This window comes from Spermophilus citellus, assembly GCF_964194105.1.
Source record: "Spermophilus citellus genome assembly, chromosome: 8".
Lineage (NCBI taxonomy): Eukaryota > Metazoa > Chordata > Mammalia > Rodentia > Sciuridae > Spermophilus > Spermophilus citellus.
The window spans coordinates 38292823-38314480 of NC_138189.1; the positions used below are offsets into that span (position 1 = coordinate 38292823).

The window sequence follows — 21658 nt, forward strand, 5'->3', positions numbered from 1 at the left end:
TTATAATATGATAGGATGCAAGAAATTATTTCACTTTTAAAAATTTGTTAACATTTGTTTTGCAATATATGATATATGATCTATTTTGGAAAAAGTTTCACATGCTAACAAAAAGAATGTTTATTCTGCAGCTGTTGGATGGAATATTTTGTAGGTGTCTGTTCAAAGTTCATTTGATCTGTAGTGTAATTCAACTCTGATACTTTTTTGTTGATTTTTGTTGTTATTTTGTTTTAGATGATCTATCTATTGGTGAGAGTGGGATATTGAAGTTACCCACTATTATTATGCTAGGGCCTATCTTTCTTTTATCTTTAGTAGTGTTTGTTTTATATAATTGGGTGTTCGGTATTCAGTGTACATATTTATAATTATTACAACTTCTTGATGAATTTTCCCTTGATCAATATGTAGTGACCTTCTTTGTCATTTCTAATTGATTTATACTATTTTGTCAGAGATGATTATACCCATTCCTGCTTGTTTTCAGGTTCTGTTTGCTTAAAGTATCATTTTTCTTCCTTTTACTTCAGTGTGTGTGTGATTTTGCAGGTGAAGGAAGTTACTTACAGGCTCCCTATTGTTGGGTCTTATTTCTTAATTCAGTCAGCAAGTTGCTCTTTTTTAATTGGAGATTTTAGACAATTTGCATTCATCATTATTATTAAAAGATATGTTATTGTTCTTGTCATTTTGTGGATTTTCTTCTGAGATAAGGATAGTTGAGTATATTGGACATTATTACCCTATGTACATTTTGAATATTACGTGTTCATTCTTTCCTGTGTTATTCACCTTAACATTTGATTATTTACTATATTGATTATGTTTGATTCTTTCCTATTTTTATTTTCATTTTCTACTCTTCTAATGAGATTTATTCATTCTTGTTGTCTCATGATTGTTAATCTTTTTTTTTCTTCTGGGAGTAGAATTCCCTTAAATGTCTTCTGTAACATTGATCAAATAGTCATGAATTCCTTTAGTTGATCCTTGTCTTGGAATATCTTTATTTCTGTTTTATTCTGAAGGAGAATCACATTGAGTATAGTAATCTAGTTTGGAAGCTATTTTCTTTCAGGACTTAAAATATGTCATTTCATGCCCTACTGATATTTAGAGTTTTTGCTGAGAAATCTGCTATTATTCCAATGCATTTGCCTTTAAGTCTGAGTTGGCACTTCTCTGTTACAGCATTTAATACTTTTTCTTTGTCCTGTACTTTTGACAATTTAACGTGTTACCAAGAGGTTCTTTTCTGGTCCTGTCTAGTCTGGTTCTAAATGTCTGCTATTTCTGAATGTTCACGTCTTTCCCAAGACTTGTAAATTTCTCTACTATTTTGCTGAATATATTTTTTATGCCCTTAGCATGTATCTCTTCTTCCTTTAATATGCTGATTATTCAGACTTTTGGTCTTTTAATGGTGTCCCAGATATCTCTATGTTCTCTTCATTCTTTTCTATTTTTTTCTTTATTGCTGTCTGAAGGTACTATATTTACAGAGTTATTAAGATTCAATATTCTTACTTCTGATTAATCTAGCCATTGTGGAGGATTTCAACTGAGTATTATTGTTGTTGTTTTTTTTTCAATCTGACTTATTGAGCTTTTTATTTCCAAGATTTCTACCTGGTTCTTTTTTTTTTTTTTGAGATTTTACATTTTTATTTAAAAATTTTTTTGAGGGGTACCAGGGATTGAACTCAGAGGCACTTGACCACTGAACCACATCCCCAGCCCAATTTTGTATTTTGTTTAGAGGACAGGGATTCACTGAGTTGCTTGGTGCCTCGCTTTTGCTGGGGCTGGCTTTGAACTGGTGATCCTCCCGCTTCAGCCTCCTGAGCCTCTGGGATTATAGATGTGTGCCACCACACCCGGGAAGATCTTGAATACCCTTTTCAAGGAAAAATACTGCTACATTGCTTTTCAAAAAAACTGGTCCTACCCAGGTGGCACATGCCTGCAATCCTAGCCACATAGGAGGCTAAGGCAGGAGAATGACTTCAATGAATTCATATCCTGAATTCTTCCTTACTTTTTCAACTGTATATATGTATTTTCTTGGGTTTCATCGAATGTTTTTAAAATCATTCTTTTGAATTCTTTGGCATTTTTAGCTATGTCAATGTCTTTGCCATCAGTTACTTGACAATTATAAACTACGGGAGGTGTCTTGTTGCTTTTTTAAAAAATATTTCTTACATTTCTGTGTTGAGATCTGCACGTCTGTTGTGATGGATATCTCTTTTACTTTTATGTGAATGCCTTCTAAGTAAGCAGCTTCTCCTGATGATGCATCCTGAGATATTGGCTTATTGTGTAATGTAAAGTTTAATTCCAATTGGACTTCTTAGTATAGTGTCCCTGTGGCTTCTTTGACTAACATTAATGGATTTTAGTACAATGTGTACCATGGCAGAGTCTGAGAAAGCTACTTTTCTCTGTAGGTCTTCCAAGAGTGTGGTAAAGGAGAGTATATGAAGGGTACCCTCTGTGGTTACTTCTCTAATGGGAATGGAACCTCTGTCTGGTGTGGGGGGTTTCCTCTGGCTCTGTTGACGTTGGATGTTATTTTAAAACAATTCTGCTACTTGATGTTCAGTTGTGATGATGGCCTGGAGCTTTTATTCTCTATAAGACACTGGTGTAGCTCTAGCTGTCACACAAGGAGAGGCGGAGTCAGGATCAAACTCCCCTCCATGTCTTTTTAGGCTCTGTATCTGTTGGACAGAGTAAGGGCTGGAGATTCTTCACACACACTCTCTTTATTCCATTGAGGTATTTGTCAGGTGACTAGCAGGAGTGATTTGGGATGAGGTTAGTGAGAATACCTCTTAGCAGCTTTGCACATGGAACTAACTTGGATGGAATACAGAACTCTGTCTAGATGATGATTGTCTCTAAGACTGTTTAGGGCATATACCCTGAGAGCATGGTATGACCTTCATGAGTCACTGAGCTAAAGCAGAATGAAGAACTCCCCAAAGATTTCCTTGGGATCCTTTTGTGCTGTGCATGCAGAGGGCAGAAGTAAAACTGGCTTTACAGCATGACCCCATATGCCTCCAAGGGTAGAGAGAGCCTATGGGGTCTCAAAGATCTGCACTGGTGGGTATGGTGGCAGGTTCTGCGAGATCCACTGCCCACTATTCTGCTATATAGATTTGATAGACAGTACTATATAGCTAAATAGGTGCTATGTACCTCTATAGTGCATTTGTGAGGTTACCATTTCCTAGAATTATTTAACTAGAGTCTCTTTACAGGAGGGGTCTTGCATCTTGCAGCAGTAATGTTTCATAAAGTACACAATGGGAAGCACTGCACTATTTTTTGTATGTATAACATTTAAATATTTGTATTTGTAACATTTAAAAGGGCTAATACTAGCCATCTTCCACCTTAGTCCCTGAACATACACTTTCTTGCCCAAGGAAGTACTTCTTTTATATGTTTCCTCAATGCAGAAAAGATACCAAGTGACTAGAATTAAGTGTTATCCTTACTGAAGTGTAAGTGAAGATAAGATATTTGTTTGAGAACCATAGAGTCTCGCACTACCTCTAAAAGGTGCCGACTTTGACTATCAACACTTTACTACTGTAAACGCATCCAGAGCTTCTGATTTCTTTTATGCAATGGTTTAGAAAACAAGCACACGTGCCTGTGTGTGTACACTGGGGATAGTGGTAATGATAAGAACCAGCTTTTCTTTCCCCCAGAACTTAATTCTAAGATATTATTTTCATTGAAATGTATACCTGTGCTTTTGTGGTCAATACTTCTGGTTTTCTGAGCAAAAGTGTCACTAGGAAATAGCCTATAAGGAACATTGCTGCTTGGAAATAACCTTTTATACACATTGCAACTGACAAAACACACATGACATATTTTCAGACCTTTTAACCTGAAGTGTAGTCGTGAACTGGCAGCATCAGCAACACCTGGCATGTATTAGAAATGCAGAAATTCAGGCCCCCTTCAGAGCTTCAGTTAAAATCTGCATTTTAATAATATCCTGAGATAATTCATGCTGGCATACATATTAAAATTTAAAAAAAAAAACCCACTCCTTTGAAGAACAACTGAAAAAGAATGCCATTTTAAACTATAAGCTTCATTTTAGGAGAGTTTTAGATTTACAGAAAAGTTATAAGGACATTAAAGAGGGTCTAATATACCCTGGTTGTTAACACTCAGTATATGATATGTCTGTGATAAGTAATGAGCCAATATCGATACATAATTATTCACTGAAATTCACACTTTATTAGTTTTCTTAGTTTTTACATAATCTCCTTTTTTTCTATCCTTGAATCATATCTAGGATGCCATATAACCTAGGCTTGACAGCTCCTCAAATTTTCCTTCTTTTCGATGAACTTAACAGTTTTGAGGGGCACTATTCTGGCATTTTTTTAGAATGTCTCTCAGTTTGGGCTTGTCTGGAGAGTGCCTTTATAAGGTACACTTTGTGAATCTGTTGTACATGGAGGCAGTATTGAGCATTTACCAAGAAAAGGATTTTAGAGTCAGATCTCCTAAGCTTGAATTCCATTTCTATTACCTACAATCTGTGTGACCTTAGGCATATTATCTAATTTCTATGAAATTTAACAAAAAATTATCAATGAGGGTATCTACTTCATTGAGTAAAAGGATGAGATGAGATAAGGATAGTTGAGTGAATTGGACATTATTACTCTATGTGCATAAGTGATTATGTACCAGTGTGATTCTACATCATGTACAACCAGAAGAATGAGAAGTTATACTCTATTTATGTATGATGTGTCAAAATGCATTCTACTGTCATGTATGACTAATTAGTACAAATAAAAAAATCTTTAAAAAAAGAATAGAACATGGCGTAGAATAAGTTCCCCATCAGTATTAGCTGCTATGATTATTATTCTTATGATACCAAAAGCTTGATCCTTGTCCCTGATGTTGACCCAATAAAAAGGACAAAATTTTGAGATAAAGGAAAAAGAAGTTTTATTGCTTTGCTAAAAAAATTGAGAAGCACAGGGGACTCCTGTCCCAAAGGCTGTGACTCTCCTTGTCAAGGGGAACAGAGGACTTTTTAAAGAGGTGATTCAAAGTCTATACTCTAGCTGTGCCCCCTCAGGAGTCATAATTTATTTGTAGCCTTGAGAGATAGCTGTCTTTTAGATCTATAGGTGCCAAATCTGGAGTTGCAACTTCTTCATTTCTGTGATCTGTGAGTCAAAGGACAGATAACTCAGCCTAGGCTGGGAAGAAGGTTAATTCTACTTCCACCATAATTAAGGAGCAAGAGAGAGAAAAGAGGAAGAAGAAAACATGTCAGTTTTAAAATAAGCCACAGTGGTGGAAAAGCAAATGTTATATTCAAAGCATGAAGTGGACCCTTGTTATATAATTACTGATTATTAAAACAAGAAATTCATCTGTCTCTTAAGGAGCTAATGGCCCAATGTGGGAAGACGATGTGTAAATATAAATTTATCATGCTAATTTAAGGTTAAAGTTGGTATTCTTATTCTATATTGTTTTGATTTTTCAGGTGGTCAATTTTGGAGGTGGCTTTTATACTGATTAAGATTTGTTGTCTTGAGGCAGGATATCCGAAATTTTTGAAATGCTAAAAATGTATGGAGAATTGGTTTAGAACAAGAAGTTTGGGTATCAATGAGAGGTCGATGATATGGTTTGGTGGAGATTGTCTACAGCAAGTGAACATTGGAATGTGGGAGATGTTTGGGAAATTAGTTAATAGAGGAAGATTTGATGGAGGATGTGCAGATGATACAGTTGAATGGAGTTTATTTGAGTGTGCTGGTTTTGGTTCCATGAAATGCACATTGAAAAGTATGATAAACTTTTTGCTTATAGTCTCTTAACCATTTCTTCAAGATATGAAACTAATGCAAGTTATAAGCCGTAAATAAGTTTTATGGTATTAGTATGGTCTTAGGGAGAATGGGAAAAGAAGATAGACTAGGGTTTAAAACAATAAAAAAGTAGATCATTTGATACCTAACCAAGGACCTACCTCAGACACAGAATAGATTACACACATGAATGTTTCCTCTGATGAATCAGAATGCAAGAATTCCTGGCCTGTTTTGAAGCATTTGTGGAACTAAATAGTACCTACTTTAAGAGAAAGATTAAAAGTCTTCATTACCATTTAGACAGTTTTCATTTTGTCAATATGATAATGAATCTTTGCTTCTCATACCCAACTTTCGTAAAATTTTCACTGGACCCTGAAGTATAGCTCCAGTAGCTTTGTTTTCTGAATCACACTGTAAGTTTCCATTTCTGTGGACTTTAGACTTTAGACTTTAGACTCATAGCTTTTCACAAAATGATTCAAGATCGAGTCATTCTTTGTCTTCCAAGTTCTACTCCTTCAGTTGTTCTGGTTGAACAAGTTTATCTTACAGTACTAGCTGAGCTGCCTGACATCATACTACACAGTGCATGATACTGATTTCCCTAATGATGGCCAGGAGAAGGTACATGATCATGAAGTATAGCTTTTAGTTTTTTTAGATTTTGAAACATTTTATTTATTTTTAAAATGACTTTGCATCATCAGTACATTTTTTGAGCTACTCAAGGATTTGTTAATCTCAAAACTGTTGGCATTTGGGCTGGGTTACTTTGTCGTGGGGTGTTGTCCTAGGCATTGTAAATGTTTATAAGGATCCTTAGCCTGTACCTACTAAACACCAGCAACCTGCCTTTCTCAGTGAGGACAACCAAATGTGTGGACAGCAACTGTGAAAAGTCCCCCAGGATACAAATTTAGCCCATGTTAAGAAACACTGAGAAAACCTATTAGATACAAGTCAAAACAAAGAGGCTATGATGTGTCGATACTTGTACTGGCTTTGGAATTAGAAAGATCTAAATTCAAATATCAGCCCTATCTTTAATCAGTGGATTAACCATAGTTGGGCAACTTAATCCTTATGGGTTATTATTATTATTATTATTTTAGTTGTAGATAGACACAGTATTTTTAATCTACTTATTTATTTTTATGTGGTGCTGAAGATCAAACCTGGTGCCTCACATTTGCTAGACAAGTGCTCTACCACTGAGCCACAATCCTCCCCACCCCACTTTTTGGCATTTTATATATACATGGAATATAACTTATTCTAATTAGGATCCTATTCTAATTCTTATGGTTGTACATGATGTGGATTTACCCTGGTCGTGTATTCACATACAAGGGTAGAAAAGTTATGTCTGATTAATTCTTTCCTATTCCCTCCCCCGATCCTTTCCCTTCAGTCTCATCCAATGGATTTTGATTCTTCCCCTCCCCACCCTCCCTTGTTGTGGGTTAGCATCCACATAACAGAGAGAACATTAGGCCTTTGGTTTTATGGGATTGGCTTATTAAGCAGTGATAGTTCATACCAGATGATATTATTTTGAAAATTAAAAAAAGAAAAAAATATACATACTGTACATGCCCATGCATATTTATGACCTAGCCAAATGCTTGATCAAAGAAAATCTTCAATACATGTTCCTACCCCACAACTTTCCATTGATGCTAGTGATATTTTATTCATATATTTATTTATGATCTTATTAATAAATATTGGAGTAAAAAACATGGAGTCATTGAAGTCAAACAGGGGAGATTGGCCGTGTGAAAAAAAGGGATGTTGGCTGTATTAAAATTGGCCATATTAACATATATGGCTAGATTTTTTAGAAACAGTATATTGTTAGGGCTAAGTGATTGGCTATGGAGTTCAGTAGACCTGGTTTTAAGACTAACCCATACCACTTCTAAAATGGGGGTACTAATGGTACTTACTCAGAGGACTGTTATAATGATTAAATGAAACCATCTCCTGGTACATAGTAACTTTCTGTTCATGAAAAGTAAACAAGTCCAGCAGTGGCTTGGCTAAGAGTTGATACAATTATAGACCTTTTAATTGAGAAACTGGTATTTGAATCAAGTCTCTGAAGGTGTTTAGGATTTCCATCAGTCAACAAGACAAAAACAGGTATTCTAAATAAGGGCATTGATGAGGATGGAGGAGATCAGAATCTTTGGGACACAATTAGTGGATTGGTTTTACAAGCTGAAAGATCATATAAAGAAACATTCTGTAACATTTAGGCAGAACATACAATAAACTTCCATAATTTGAATAGATATTAAAGTCATCAAACTGCAATGGTTCATTCCAAAATGTTTGATTATGAAAACAGAGGCCAAGAAAGAGTGGGTGTTTTGCTGAAAGCCACTTTGTCATTAGAAGAGTTGGTACTAGAATCTAAGATCACCATTTGCCTTCTTACCCTTAAAAATATACACAGAATTATTATAATAAGTAGAATATGAAAACATTCTTAATTTTATAAAATAGATTTCCCCAAATCATACTTTGTTTACTAAGTGAACTTAGGCTGAAAAGAGACAGTCAGCAATCCCCAAAGCATGAATTTATTGATTATGTACTCTATATTCCAGACACTGGTTGCAATGATAAATAATGCAAAAGAGACATTCTCTCACAAGGCTTCTACTGGAGAAAATAGTCACAAATACATGAAATTTTTAATCAAAAATATTAAACAGTATTAAGAACTTTGCAGAAAATTAAAATAGGGTTCTATGATATAGGATAACTGGATGGATATTTTGAATTGGATGGCCAGGCTAGAGCTCTGTAAATGGGATTTTAGAGTCTAGATCTGAAAGACATAACCCTGAAGTTCAGGAGTAAAAAATTTCTAGTCAGTGGGAGCAACTAGCATATAGCCCCTCGGGCTGCTTGCAAACTTTCAAAATAAAGAAAAAAAGAGTGAGTCTGGATTTTAGTAGGAAAGTAGAAGGAAGGTCAAGAAAGAGAAGTCAGAAGAGGTCAGATCATTTTTGAGTTAAGTGGGCCAGTATATGAAGTCCAGATTTTATTCTAAGTAAATCATGAAGCTGGAGAGTTTTATCAGGAAGCAATTGAAGTGATTGATCTGCTTTATCTTACAGGAAGGTCACTTTAGCTACTATTTGGGGAGTAGATTGCGGAGGGGCAGGGAGACCACCTCTGAGACTATAGCACTAGTCCAGTTGAGTGGTAACAGTGGCTTGGACTAAGGTATGGAAATGGAAAAAAGTCTAAATATTCAGGATGTATTTTGGATATAGAGTAGACAAGTGTTGGTGATACTTTGCATCTGGGGAAGAGGGGAAATATCCAGGAGACTCCTAGAATTTCGGCTTCAGTTACCAGACAGAAAGTTAGGTACCATTAACAAGAATGGAAAAGACCAGAGGAAAGTTTGGGAAGGAACGAAAGGAGTTCTATTTTAACCACATTAAATTAAAGTGATTATTTTTCATTTAGTCAATAAGTCTCTATTGAATCCTTATAAGACACTGCTTTGGACTCTAATATATTAACAAAATACAAAGTTCTCTGCCCTGTTATAGTTTATATTCTACTGGATGATTCAAAAGATTAAGATAGAAAGATATATAATGTGTCAATGGTGGTGAATGTTGGGGTAGGATCTGTAATCAATACTGTGGTCTGATATAGTAAGTCTTTACTGACGGAGGTGTATGATGGGAGACTTGAAGGAGGTGAGGCAGTGAGCCATGCTGATAATCTGCTGGAAGAGACTTGTAGACATCCAAGTGGAGGCCAGAGCTGAAGGTATGGGCTTAGAGGTCATATGTGCAGCGATTCTTTTTCAAATATGGAACCAGATGAGATTCTCAAGAAAGAGTGTCTAAGTGGATAAGAGAAGGAGCTTCTACAGCTTGTTAATATTTGAGAAGAAAGATGGCAGGAAAAACTAACCAGGACTAGCCAGTAAAGTGAGAGGGAAAACAGATAAGTGTGGTGTCAGAAAAGCCGAAAGGAACATTTCTTAAAGAAAAAAGTGATCAATTCTGGTAGTTATTACTGAGGGCTCCAAATGAGACAAGGATAGACACATATGACCTTTTATTTATTTATTTATCAATGGATAGATGGGAACAGAAAGTCCTGAAATATATTGGTTGAGGAGATAGGTATAAATAAAAGAGGAAGAGCTGCAAAGATGAAAGATGAAGACCTTGAGGTCAGAGGGAGGATCTAGAACACAGGTGGAGGGTATCTCATGTGAACATGAAGAGATGCTTCCTCCATAGCAGTAGGAAGAAAGGCAAAGAGTATGGATACAGATGCAGATAAGTTGTCAGATCTGATGATGAAAACAGAAGGGAGTTCCTATCTGATTGTTCCTACTTCTCCCATAAGGTATGAAGTAAGGTTATTAACTAAGTAAGGTTATTAACTAAGGATACAAAGTGGGAGATTTGGAGGCCAGTTTGAAAGGGGAAGTGGTGTGAAATAGCCATTTAAGTAACTGCCTGACATAGTCAGCTCATAAGTTTGTTCTCAGATGATAACCCAGTCTGCTTTTTATCCCTCAGCCAAGAGGTTGGAGTCCTATCAGGAAGCTGTCTCTGAAGAAGAAGAGTATGCAGACACCCTCAGCAGCTCCGTCAGCAATATGGCAAGACTGAGAGCCTACAGCATCCGGACAGTTCATAATGGGCCTTTGGGAAGCAAACCCTCAAATCATCTTTCTGGAAGTACTTTTGCTGTAGGAAGTGGAGAAGGAGCCAGTGAAGTGCCTCATTCTAGACAAGCTGCCTTCAGTAGCCCCATTGTAAGTGTGAACTCATGACTAGAATTACACATGCACAGTGTTTAAGGGAAGAACAGCCTTGTACTGACAATTCAGCCAAAGATTGTTCTACTTTCTACTGAAGAAGAGACTACATCATTATAGTTCTGTGTGATTGTGACACATAATAAGTATAAACAAATAATATTACAACTTCCTGATTTTTGAAATAATTCAGTGTTGAGAAGTTATATACTGTTTCAGAAAAATGTAATATTTTTGATCCAGGAATGAACTTGTCTGAGCCTGGAGGGCTCCCTTCACTTAAAGATCAGATTCACTCTTGGGTCCAACAAAGCTTACTTATCTCACAGACAGGTGGATATGTCTAGTTGACAGGGAAATTCATAGGCCTTTTGGTGACCTTGAAGACCTTTTTATCTCTGTAATCTTCCTCTCTGCTCCACCAAACTTGGGTCTTGTCCCTCATTCCTAGCCTTCAAAAGAGCATTTTCTAATATTTCCATCAAACAGATCATCAGGGTATGTTTTTAGTTTCCTTAGAAACTGCTAGGAAATGATTGATTACACCCATTAACAAACTCATTTTTCTGCAGAAAAAAAATTAGAGGAAACAGAGGAAAGATGCTTGTGCAAAAAACTTAGACATTAAATATTTTACTATACCTAAAAGTACTTCTTTAAAATACTTGTTTTCTTTTTGTCTTTCACACTACATAAATATTTGTGTTTTACCAAGAAGGATGAGACCTCCAATGAGATGAAATCTCCAATAATGAGACTAGTAATAACTCCCAAATTGGTGACATAACAAGAATAAATCATCTATGGGATACCTTATGTTGCTACAGTGTTGTAAGATTTTCCTAGTGGATACATTATGTGAATGCACCCCAGGGATCTCCTTTGACCTGGAAAGGCCTTGGAAATATCTACTGTCTCTTTTACAAATGTCAACAAGTGCACAAGTGCAGCAAGTAGTGTGACCCTTATAGTTCAACTCATTTCTGTGGCACTAAGAATAGAATACCTGTTACATTGTGTCTTGATCATATGGTAAGCTGTTTCAAACATCTCAATTTTTCTCCAACTTTGAAAGAAATAAGGAAGTAATACACATAACCTTTTCTCTACACTCATTTTAAGTCTGTATTAGAAATTCATATGTATATATGCATTTATTTTCTCCTATGCTATTTGTTAACTTATCCCTCTACTGAACTGTGTTAGCCTTTCATTGCTGTGACCAAAATACCTGATAAGAACAATCTAAAGAAGAAAGTTTAGGTTGGCTCACAATTTCAGAGGTTTAGTCCATGGTCAGCTGAGTTCATTGCTTGGACCCAATGGGGGCAGAACATCATGGCTGAAGGATGGGATGGAAGAACATTGCTCCGCTCTTGGAAGCCATGAGTGGGAGCAAGGGAGAGAAGGAGAAAGGGACCACAGAGATGATAAAATCTTTGAGGGCATGCCCCCCAGGGACCCTTCTGCTAGTTAAGAAGTATTTTTGAGTTATTTTTGAAGGTTGTAACCTGACTAGTTACCAACTATTTGATCATTCAAGCTAGGATGTTCTGAGTAGGTTGCAGATCTCGTAAACTAATCATTTCACTTCTAAATATTCCTGCATTAACACAGGCACTTTGGAGAGACACCATATCCAAACCATACCATAACATGAACTTTTACTTTTTCCACGCACCTGAAAGGAAGCACTCGTAGGCTCATGTTCAATTGGAGTAGCACAATACTGACAGCCTGCTGGGCCTGTGCCATACCTCCTCACTATTTCCTCATCAAACCACACTCTGCCATTGGAACAAATGAGTACTTCTTAGAGTTTTTTTTTTTCTGCCTTTATCTACAGTATTTTCCCTGCCTAAAATATGTTCTCCCTTCATATCCCACTTCTATTCAACAAATCTGATGAAATGTTAATTTAAGAAAAACCTTTCATATCGGCTTTCTGAAGACTTTTCAGATGATGTTGTTTTGGCTTCTAAGCTGTTTGCATGTTCCCTCTGTCCCTTGAACCATGTTACATTGGTTTTATTTTTACATCTGACTTTAATTTCTTGAGAGCAACAACTGTTTCATCTTGAATCCTCAACATGGTTTCTAGCTCATTCATTATCAATGAAATATTTTTGAAGGTTCTTGAATGAAGCTACTTAATAACCTCAGTCTTTTCAGTGCCATGTGTCACTTTAATTAAGTGAATGTTGTGGGGAGGGATGTCTTCTTTATAGGATAAAGAGATCATGTTCTTCCTAAAAACATAAGACCATCTCTCTGGGTCTGCACAAGTTGATTTTATCCTTTTTGGTGACTAAAGATTATTTTAAGAAAGCTATGTAATCATTGACCTGAAAAATTGGCCTCTATAAAAATTTTGCATATGATTCTTAAAGTCCACCCATCCATGGAGTCAAGATGAAGAGAGAGATGAGCTTCCTAGAAGTACTCGCTTATAAAATGGCACCTTCATGGGAAGCAAATTAAGAGCTGGCATAGCAATATCAATCTTTGAAACTTATGACATTATGTCATTGAGGCCTTTGGACCTGGGTTTATATTACGTATTCTAGAAATAGAAGCCTTTACTTTGTAAGCCAATGTGTTTATGCTTCTGTAATCCCCTAGTGTTTCTCTTTCAATCAGCTTGATGTTCATTCTACCTGGGACATTCTCCCAGGTCTTTCTATGGCTATCTCCTTCCCATCATTGAGGTCTCAACTCAGGTGTCACCTGTGTAATGGAGTCTACCTGGCCACCTGATCCCAAATACTTTCCATTTCTCCCGTCTCAATCTAGAAGTATCTTATTTACTTATGGGGTACTTTTGTATTAACTGTGTCCTCCAGGTAGAATTGGAGTTTCATGCAAGACAGGATCTTGCTTGTCTTATGCACCCTACTTTCTTTGAGAGATGCATGGCACCATTGACCAACAAAAATATTTATGGGACAAATGACTTAATTAATCAATTAGTAGAAGACATAGCATAATACTGACACTGGGATATAAAAGGAATAAGACATTTTTTGCTCCTAGCATTCGGTTATGTTCTAGGTAGCAAGCTGGGCAGACAGCCCAGAACACATGCAGACACCCGACACTCATGGGAGAGCCTGAGCAGAGAAGTTGTCAGTGTGTGTCGCTATTGGCCTTTGTCGTTTACCTTCAGGTCTATGGTGTTTAGGAATCAGAAGGGACCAAGAGAAGGCATTTGGAGCTATACTCAAGCCAAAGTTTCAGAGGGGGGAGCAGTTAGCCCCTAAAATGGGAGAAAAGTAGCAGCAGAAAAGGAAACAAAACCCTTAGGTACATGTGGAAACAGAGGAGGAGTAGGAAACAGCCTTATAGCTGCTTGGTCAACTCATCTCCCATCCATTTGTAACTGTGGGCATTTGGGATTTTATATAATTGCCACTCAGTATAATTGAGTGTCTCGTCACTCAGTTTTAAAACAAATGTAAATTTAAATTATATTAAAGTCATCTGAAAGCTTCAGCAAGCATATAGGAGAGAAAAGAGGAGCTCTGGTCAGTTTTTGCTTATTTAATTTGTATTTACATATTAACAAATGTGAATATATCAAATCTATCAAATTGTAGGGGTAGGAGGGGAAAGGAAGGAAGGAAAGAAATGATTGTGGAATCTGCAATCTGACAGGAAGGGTTAATATGAATCAAGAGGATAAATCTAGAATTTCTAATGGTCAAATATCATCTCACAAGATTTAGACAAAGCTTTGGAACTCCCACTAAGAAACCAGATAAAGAAGCTTTGTTTACATGATGGGAAGCTGTCCACATCTGGCTGTCTGCTCTGTGCTCTAATTGGGAATATAAATTTTCTCTGAATTTTAATAAGATGTCTATTTTAGGCCCAGTAAGAGCTAATATGGTTTATTTTCCAAAGAGTAACATCTTTTTGTTTCTCCATCTCTTTCCTTATGAAGTATAAGGCTAGCCAGTGTTTGGTAGTAATGTATAACAATAAACTTTGCAATGTGTTGGATACTGAGTTAGGGATCAGTAAGATACAGCCCTTACTTCAAAGGAACTTCCAAGCTCTCTGGGGAGAAAAATGCAAGGGCATGGAATCATTTAAGTCAAGATACTGTGGGCCTGATTCTCAACTTCATAGTATTCAGAGAGGATAGAGCTGTCTATCATAGGAAAAAAGAACAAATGTCATTTTTTTAAAAAAATACAGGATTCCAATGAAAAAGATCTGGATCCTGGGGAAAACATCTGTAGATAAAGTCATAGATAAAAAAAAATTGCATGTGGTATCTCGATACCTTCTTCATTCATCAACTACCTTATTAAAGATTATTTTGTCAAAAACAAGTAAAGTGAAGAAATAATTTTTATCTGTAGCTTCATTTCCATGTGGCCTTTTCCTTAAATCTCCTTCTGGATTCTTCTTTTATTTGTATTATGTTAGGGTGCTTCTTCCCACTTTATTTTGCTAATTCTTATCTACACAATTTACACACACACACACACACACACACACACACACACGCAGGACTTGGGTCGGTGCTTTGGTATTACTTTTATTCTCATGATTATGGCACAGGCTGGCATCTGAGAATGCTTTGTGACAGCTGATAACATGGCCCTTTTAAAACCTATTGTGATCCTGTAACATGCCTGAGGGTAAGTGCTTGTCATTTGAGAAGGAAAGAAAAGAAATGTTAAATTACTTGGGTTACTGTTGTACTGGTTTCCTCTCAGTCACTATCCCATTTACCTTGAACATCTACCCTATTAGGTATGAGTTCTCAAAAAAGTGATGTAAGCAGCCACCAATTTGGATACAATGGAGATAATACCTGATCCCAAATCCACATGATTTTCAGTGCAAACTCTTTTCCTATTAAACTTATGCAACTCTTGCCAAATCTGAAGCATAAAATGCAAGCCATGCTCTTCTGCGTCCAAGATCCCACCCACAATTTCCATGTTTCACTCTTTGCTCTAAATCATCTCTCTTGGCTTTCTTAAGGCAGTGTGTTTTGCTGGCCAGAATTCAGGACTCCTCTACCGTACAGTAGTGTATTTGTAAACCTTGATTCTGAATGCCTTGTACCCCTTTGACTCAGCTCAAAGATTCTTAAACAGTTGGATATATGTTCTTGGATTATAATCAGATTTCTAATACAATATTCTTCTGTTAAAACTCTCAAATAAGTGTGAGAAGCACTGTGTGAAATAAAATGGCATACTTTTCTCCAATAATAAAACTTCATAGAGCAAATCCTTTACTAAGAACTTTTCAGAGGAGGGCATATTTACCATACATATTTGGTGATCAGAAGTCTCTTAGAAAAAAACCCTACTAATCTGTTTCTTACAGGATATTGCTGAGATGTGCTGATTAAATCTGTTAGCCTGCCTGCAATAAATTCTATTTTGGAGAGTTGGTTTTTACAATAGTAATAAATTGAGCTATTAAATATTTCGTTAAAGTGATGCGATATGAATAACAAACGCATTTTAAGAAGAATTCATACTCGTCAGTTATTCTTGGGTCAATCAATAGGCAAGGCAGAATTCTAGGCACAATAAAATATATATCTGCCTGGAACAATGCATTTCAAAATGAGAAATACAAATTTAACTAGATTTTGGTAGAATATCACTGTTTCTATCTGCTGCTTAGTTTTAAGTTAATAGTCAAATTTGTCTCTATTAATAATGTAGAGTCTGGATTTCTATATATTTTTATGTGTTTTCTATTGTCACTTTCATGATTCCATCCATATGCATTAACTTTTTGTTTGTTTGTTTTCTGCTTTTTTTTTTTTTTAAAAAAGAAAAGTTTCCCATTTCATGCTTCATTTAGATCCTGGTTATAAAATTTATTTCTTCTGTTGATTGTATTTTGTCTTATTGTCTTATCGAATCTTCAGGAAACTGATGTGGTGCCTGATACTAGGCTTTTGGACAAATTTAGTCAGATTACACCTCAGCTGTTTACCCCAGGAGACGGAACCATCCCAAGTCCTGCCCTGGAGACTTTGTACATCATGGACTTCTTTATTGCCCTGGCAATTTGCAACACAGTGGTGGTTTCTGCTCCTAACCAACCTCGACAAAAGGTAAAGCCTCCTTTGCAACCAAGGGTCATCTCTGAGCAGGAGAATTTGGGATTTATATGTATCTATACTGTCTTGCTATATGATAATAACAATAAATAATAATAATAGTATCTAATAGTAACATTAATATGACATGTTTTTAGGACTGAGTCTCTACCCTGCATTTAACCATGGTCTAAGTGATTTCCTTAGTGTATTAATGTGTTTAACCCTCCCAACAGTCCTCTGAATTAGATATTCTTACTCTACTATTTCCCATTTTATAGATGACATAGAGTAATTTGCCCAGGCTCCCAAAACCAGTTTGTAAGGGATAACTGATGAGAATGTGTTCATTATGCTTTAGTTTACTTACCAAATTAAAACTTGCTTTGAAACTTTTGAGACCTCCAACATCATCTCTACTTTATCAAACACAATAAGAATTATTGGGTTCATCATCATGCTTACTGATAATGTGCTTTCTCAAGTACTAGTTGGGTCAATTTTAACTGAATCTAAAATCCAGTATGTGTATAACATAACAAGATTCTGTTGTTTTTATGAAAACTCCATTTTTAAAGTCTGTTTATAGCCTGGAATTCATGGAGAATTCATTTTTCAATTAAGAAGAAAAACTTGTGTTAAGGGCTAGTGATTCATCACCTGGCTGTGCTAACTTCTTTTGTGTATAACTATCTCCCCTTTCCGTACGTCCACTTAAAATTCAATTTTGCACCATAACCCAATTAAATTTTAATTTTCTATTAGATCATTTTCTTTTGGCAACTTCAGAGATGGTCAACCTTAACATAAAAGTAATTTATTTCCAATTAAGGTGCATTTGATTAGAAAACTATATATTTGCAAGGTTTTACTAGGAAGTTGCTCTTTGAAAAGTGATTATGTAGTTAGAGAATAAATCACTGGGTGCTTTGTGTTTTCCTTACAGAACATTTTTTTTCTTCATAAATATGTTTCAAGTTGGAATCTTTTGGTGTTTTCTGTTTAAGAAATATTGTTGTTCATTATCTCAAGGTGATGGTGGAAAATAGTGAACAGGAGATAATCAGAAATTAAATGGAACATGAAAACCTCATCTGTGATTAGGGTTAATTCTTCTGATTTTTGAGTTGTTGATAACTTCAAAAGTTGACCAGCAATGAGATCCTCAAACCATTATAAAGTTAGTAATTTTTCAGAAAAAAACTTTTTAATCCCCCTGGCATTTATGAATGAGAAAATTTTAGCATTCAATTAATTGATCTTCTGTGTATTAGTATTAAATTCTAAATTTTATCACTGATAAAAAGAGATCTAACAGAAATTAGGGCACAAATAAGAAAATGCTCTGTAAACATAGAAATTTGTATTCATATTCTGATGTTTCTTCCTTAAATTATTTTGTTTACAGTTCTGATTATTTTTAAAAAAGTCAAAGTAACCTTTTATAGAATCTGGAAAGTTAAAGGAAAAAAAATGTTGTTCATTTACTCTCTTAAGGTATTTTTACTATGTGTATTGTTACTCATTTGTCCTTACATTTTCATAGCTTTTTCAATACTACCCCATAGTCTTTATAAATTTTATTCTTAATTATTTTATAATATTGCAAGAAGGTGTTTCTGTTTTGTTACTATTGAATACTTAATTTGCTTATAACTTTGAAATTGTTTTTGCTAGGATGTACCCAATAAAGATTATAGATTTTGTAAACCTCAAAATTATTTCCCTAGGAAAAATTACTCTATTTCTAGTGTTAGCATTTTGTAACTTTTGGATAAATTGCTGTAAGTATTCCCAATGTTATCATTTGATATCTTTTGTTATCAGTTGTCATATTTCTTCCCAAAAGATTATAGAGATTTATTATATCATCACCCTCAACACACTGTTTTCCATGGTGGCTTTTATTTTTCTTCATGTTTTCCACTCAGGTTGTAAGTAAGAAGCAGGCTGCTAATCATTTAGAGGAGTGGTAACTCTTTAATATCTCACATCTTCCTAGTTGGAAGATACCTTTGACCGTACCAGTAAGACCTTCCTAAATTGCCTTTCCTAGATCAGACTCTCTTCCCTGAGTGGAATGCCCATCAAGTCCTTGGAAGAATTTAAAAATCTCTTCCAGAGATTGTCCGTCCGAAGATCAAGTTTACCATCCCTTACCAGTGGGAAAGAGCCATCTTCTGGGGTTCCAAGCACCTTTGTGGGAAGACTGTCTCTCTTCAGTCGAATGAAACCAGCTTCCCCTGTGGAAGAAGAGGTCTCCCAGATAAGTGAAAGTCCCCAGCACTTCAGTAATTCTGCTTGCTGTTTGGCACTTGAAAAACGGAACAGTGATGCAGGGCTTGCAAATGGCAAAGTGGAATCCCTCCCTGAACAGCCCTCGGCCTCCAACCTGTGTTATGAGGCTGAGAGTCCAGATGAAGCCGCCTTGGTGTATGCTGCCAGGGCTTACCAATGCACTTTACAGTCACGGACACCAGAGCAGGTCATGGTGGACTTTGCTGCTTTGGGATCATTAACATTTCAACTCCTCCATATCCTGCCTTTTGACTCAGTCAGAAAAAGAATGTCTGTTGTGGTCCGACACCCTCTTTCCAACCAAGTTGTGGTATATACTAAGGGTGCTGATTCTGTAATTATGGAGTTGCTCTCAGCAGCTTCCCCAGGTAGGTTCACACAGAGCCGGGATGGTAATGGGATGATAATGATATACCATTCATATCACTCTCATTTGAATCTCATGAAATTTCATGTGGTAATATATTTATAAAGCAAAGTAGTAGATATTTGGGGATCACTCATAGTTGGAAAAGTAGAGGAAAGTTTCCCACTATTTGGTGGGAAAGCAAATAAGTTTGGGAGCTGCATAGACCTGGGTTTGAATCTGAACCATCATTAACTGTGTCCATATAAGATTACCTAACTAGTCTGCACCTGAGTCTTCAATAAAGTGAGCATTATGATACCTCCGTAATAGATTCCTGAGAAACTTAATGACATACTACCCATGACGTTTGAAGACCCTCTGGCCAAATACCTAGGAAATGATAACAACTGAATGATGATAACTCCTATTATTATAGTCATGCTTGCTGTTAATACGGGTACTATGGTAGCAGTGTTTATATTAAGGTCTTGGTATTTCCCTCTGATAAAAGAGAAAGAAAGAATCAAGAGAAACTTTTTTCTGAAGGGTTCAGTTTATGGATACACATTTGGGATTTAAAACTGGAACATCTTTGGTTTATTGTGGATTAAGCATCATTGTGTTTTAAAGTCTGTCTGTAATTGGGCAGACTGGTGGGAACACTAGTGTTTTGTCCATTATTCCAGATGGAGGAGATGTGGAAAAACAACAGACAATAATAAGGGAGAAAACCCAGAAACACTTGGATGACTACGCCAAACGAGGGCTACGCACTTTATGTATAGCAAAGAAGGTGAGACTGCTGAGCACACCCCATCTTTTGTTGCTCTTTCCCTAGTTTAGCTATCATTTGCTGAAAACTTGGATATATCAAACCCCATTCCAGTCCTGGAGAAAGTTCTCAGACCACTTATTCTCTTTACGTAGCCTCTCCATTCCATACATTAGCTGGTTGGATTTTGTTCCCAAAGTATTTTGCAGGAGGCACTCTGAGTTCTCACATGTTTCAATGTATCTTCAAATACCTTTGTGTGTAAATAGTTCTCTGGGAACAAAATTCCCTGTGTCCTACATTTTTTCCCTAGGATTTCGTAAATATTGTCCCCTTTGTCTGATAGCATTAAATGTGCTTGGAAAAGAACGAAGCCAGAGACCAGTCTTAATTTTTCCCTTATTAGGTTCTTGGTGGTTTTTATTTTATTTTTCTTCTGTGATCATAAGCCTTTATCTGTAAGGCCAAGTAAATTTATGAAATTTTATCTCAGTATTGATTTTTCTCAATTGGGAATAATCTTGGAGCACAATGTATACTTGCTAAATATAAATTTAAGTAATAAGAAGACAGAGTTCCAAGAAATTATTGGAAGGAGGTTGTTACCAGAATCTTTCATTCCTTACTCAAATTCTAGTTCTTGGGAGCTCTGTTAGAAAAAGTAGGATCATTTTAGACTCAAGTCAGTCAACGAACTGCATAACAAATCAAAAGCCTATCTTACATACAGCTGTAGGAAGAATGGAGAGTTCAAGGTCATCAGTAGCCCAATAGGTGTCAGATTCTTCCAAATCAAGTTACTTTGAAAATATATATATATATATATATTTTGCTTCATCAGTTGAACAGTCCTTCATGTGGTAAAAATGTAGCCCAATAGGTGTCAGATTCTTCCAAATCAAGTTACTTTGAAAAAAAAAAAAAAAAAATATATATATATATATATATATATATATATATATATATATATATATTAGTTGTTGATAGATCTTTATATTTATTTATTTATATGTGGTGCTGAGAATCTAACCCAGTGCCTCACACATGCCAGGCAAGTGTGTTACCGCTGAGCCCCAGCCCCAGCCCCCCAAGTCAAATTACTTTGTGGGCAAAAATAAGCAGCTAGAGAACTGTCTCACCCCGCTCCCGCCCCCACTCTACCCTGCTCTGTAAGAACTGAAAAGTGGATTTATCCCTGATGACAACTCCAATAATTCCACTTAATCTTTGTCAGGAATAAGACTTTCTTGCTACACTCAAATGGCCCCTATTTTTTTTTCTTTACCATTGTAAATGATTAACCGCAGAAATTAGCAAATTAACCATCATTATGTTAAGTGAAATAAGCCAGACTCAGAAATTCAAGGGTCATATGTTTTTTTCTCATATGTGTAAGCTAGAGAGAAAGAAAGGAGACACAAAAAAGAATGGGAGGATCTTATGAAAATAGAAGGTAGACCAG

General features: G+C 36.0%; 1 protein-coding gene across 3 annotated transcripts in view; it reads left to right on the top strand.

Annotated features, from left to right (window-relative positions):
- The window catches only part of ATP10D (ATPase phospholipid transporting 10D (putative)), a 104330-nt gene that overhangs the window by 54445 nt on the left and 28227 nt on the right, over positions 1-21658 (top strand). For all 3 annotated transcript variants that reach the window (XM_081303755.1, XM_081303756.1, XM_081303757.1), the window contains 4 exons: positions 10457-10695; positions 16604-16792; positions 18834-19443; positions 20111-20217. In XM_081303755.1, the coding sequence (XP_081159881.1) occupies positions 10457-10695; positions 16604-16792; positions 18834-19443; positions 20111-20217 (1145 nt within the window). The remainder of the gene's footprint in view (positions 1-10456; positions 10696-16603; positions 16793-18833; positions 19444-20110; positions 20218-21658) is intronic.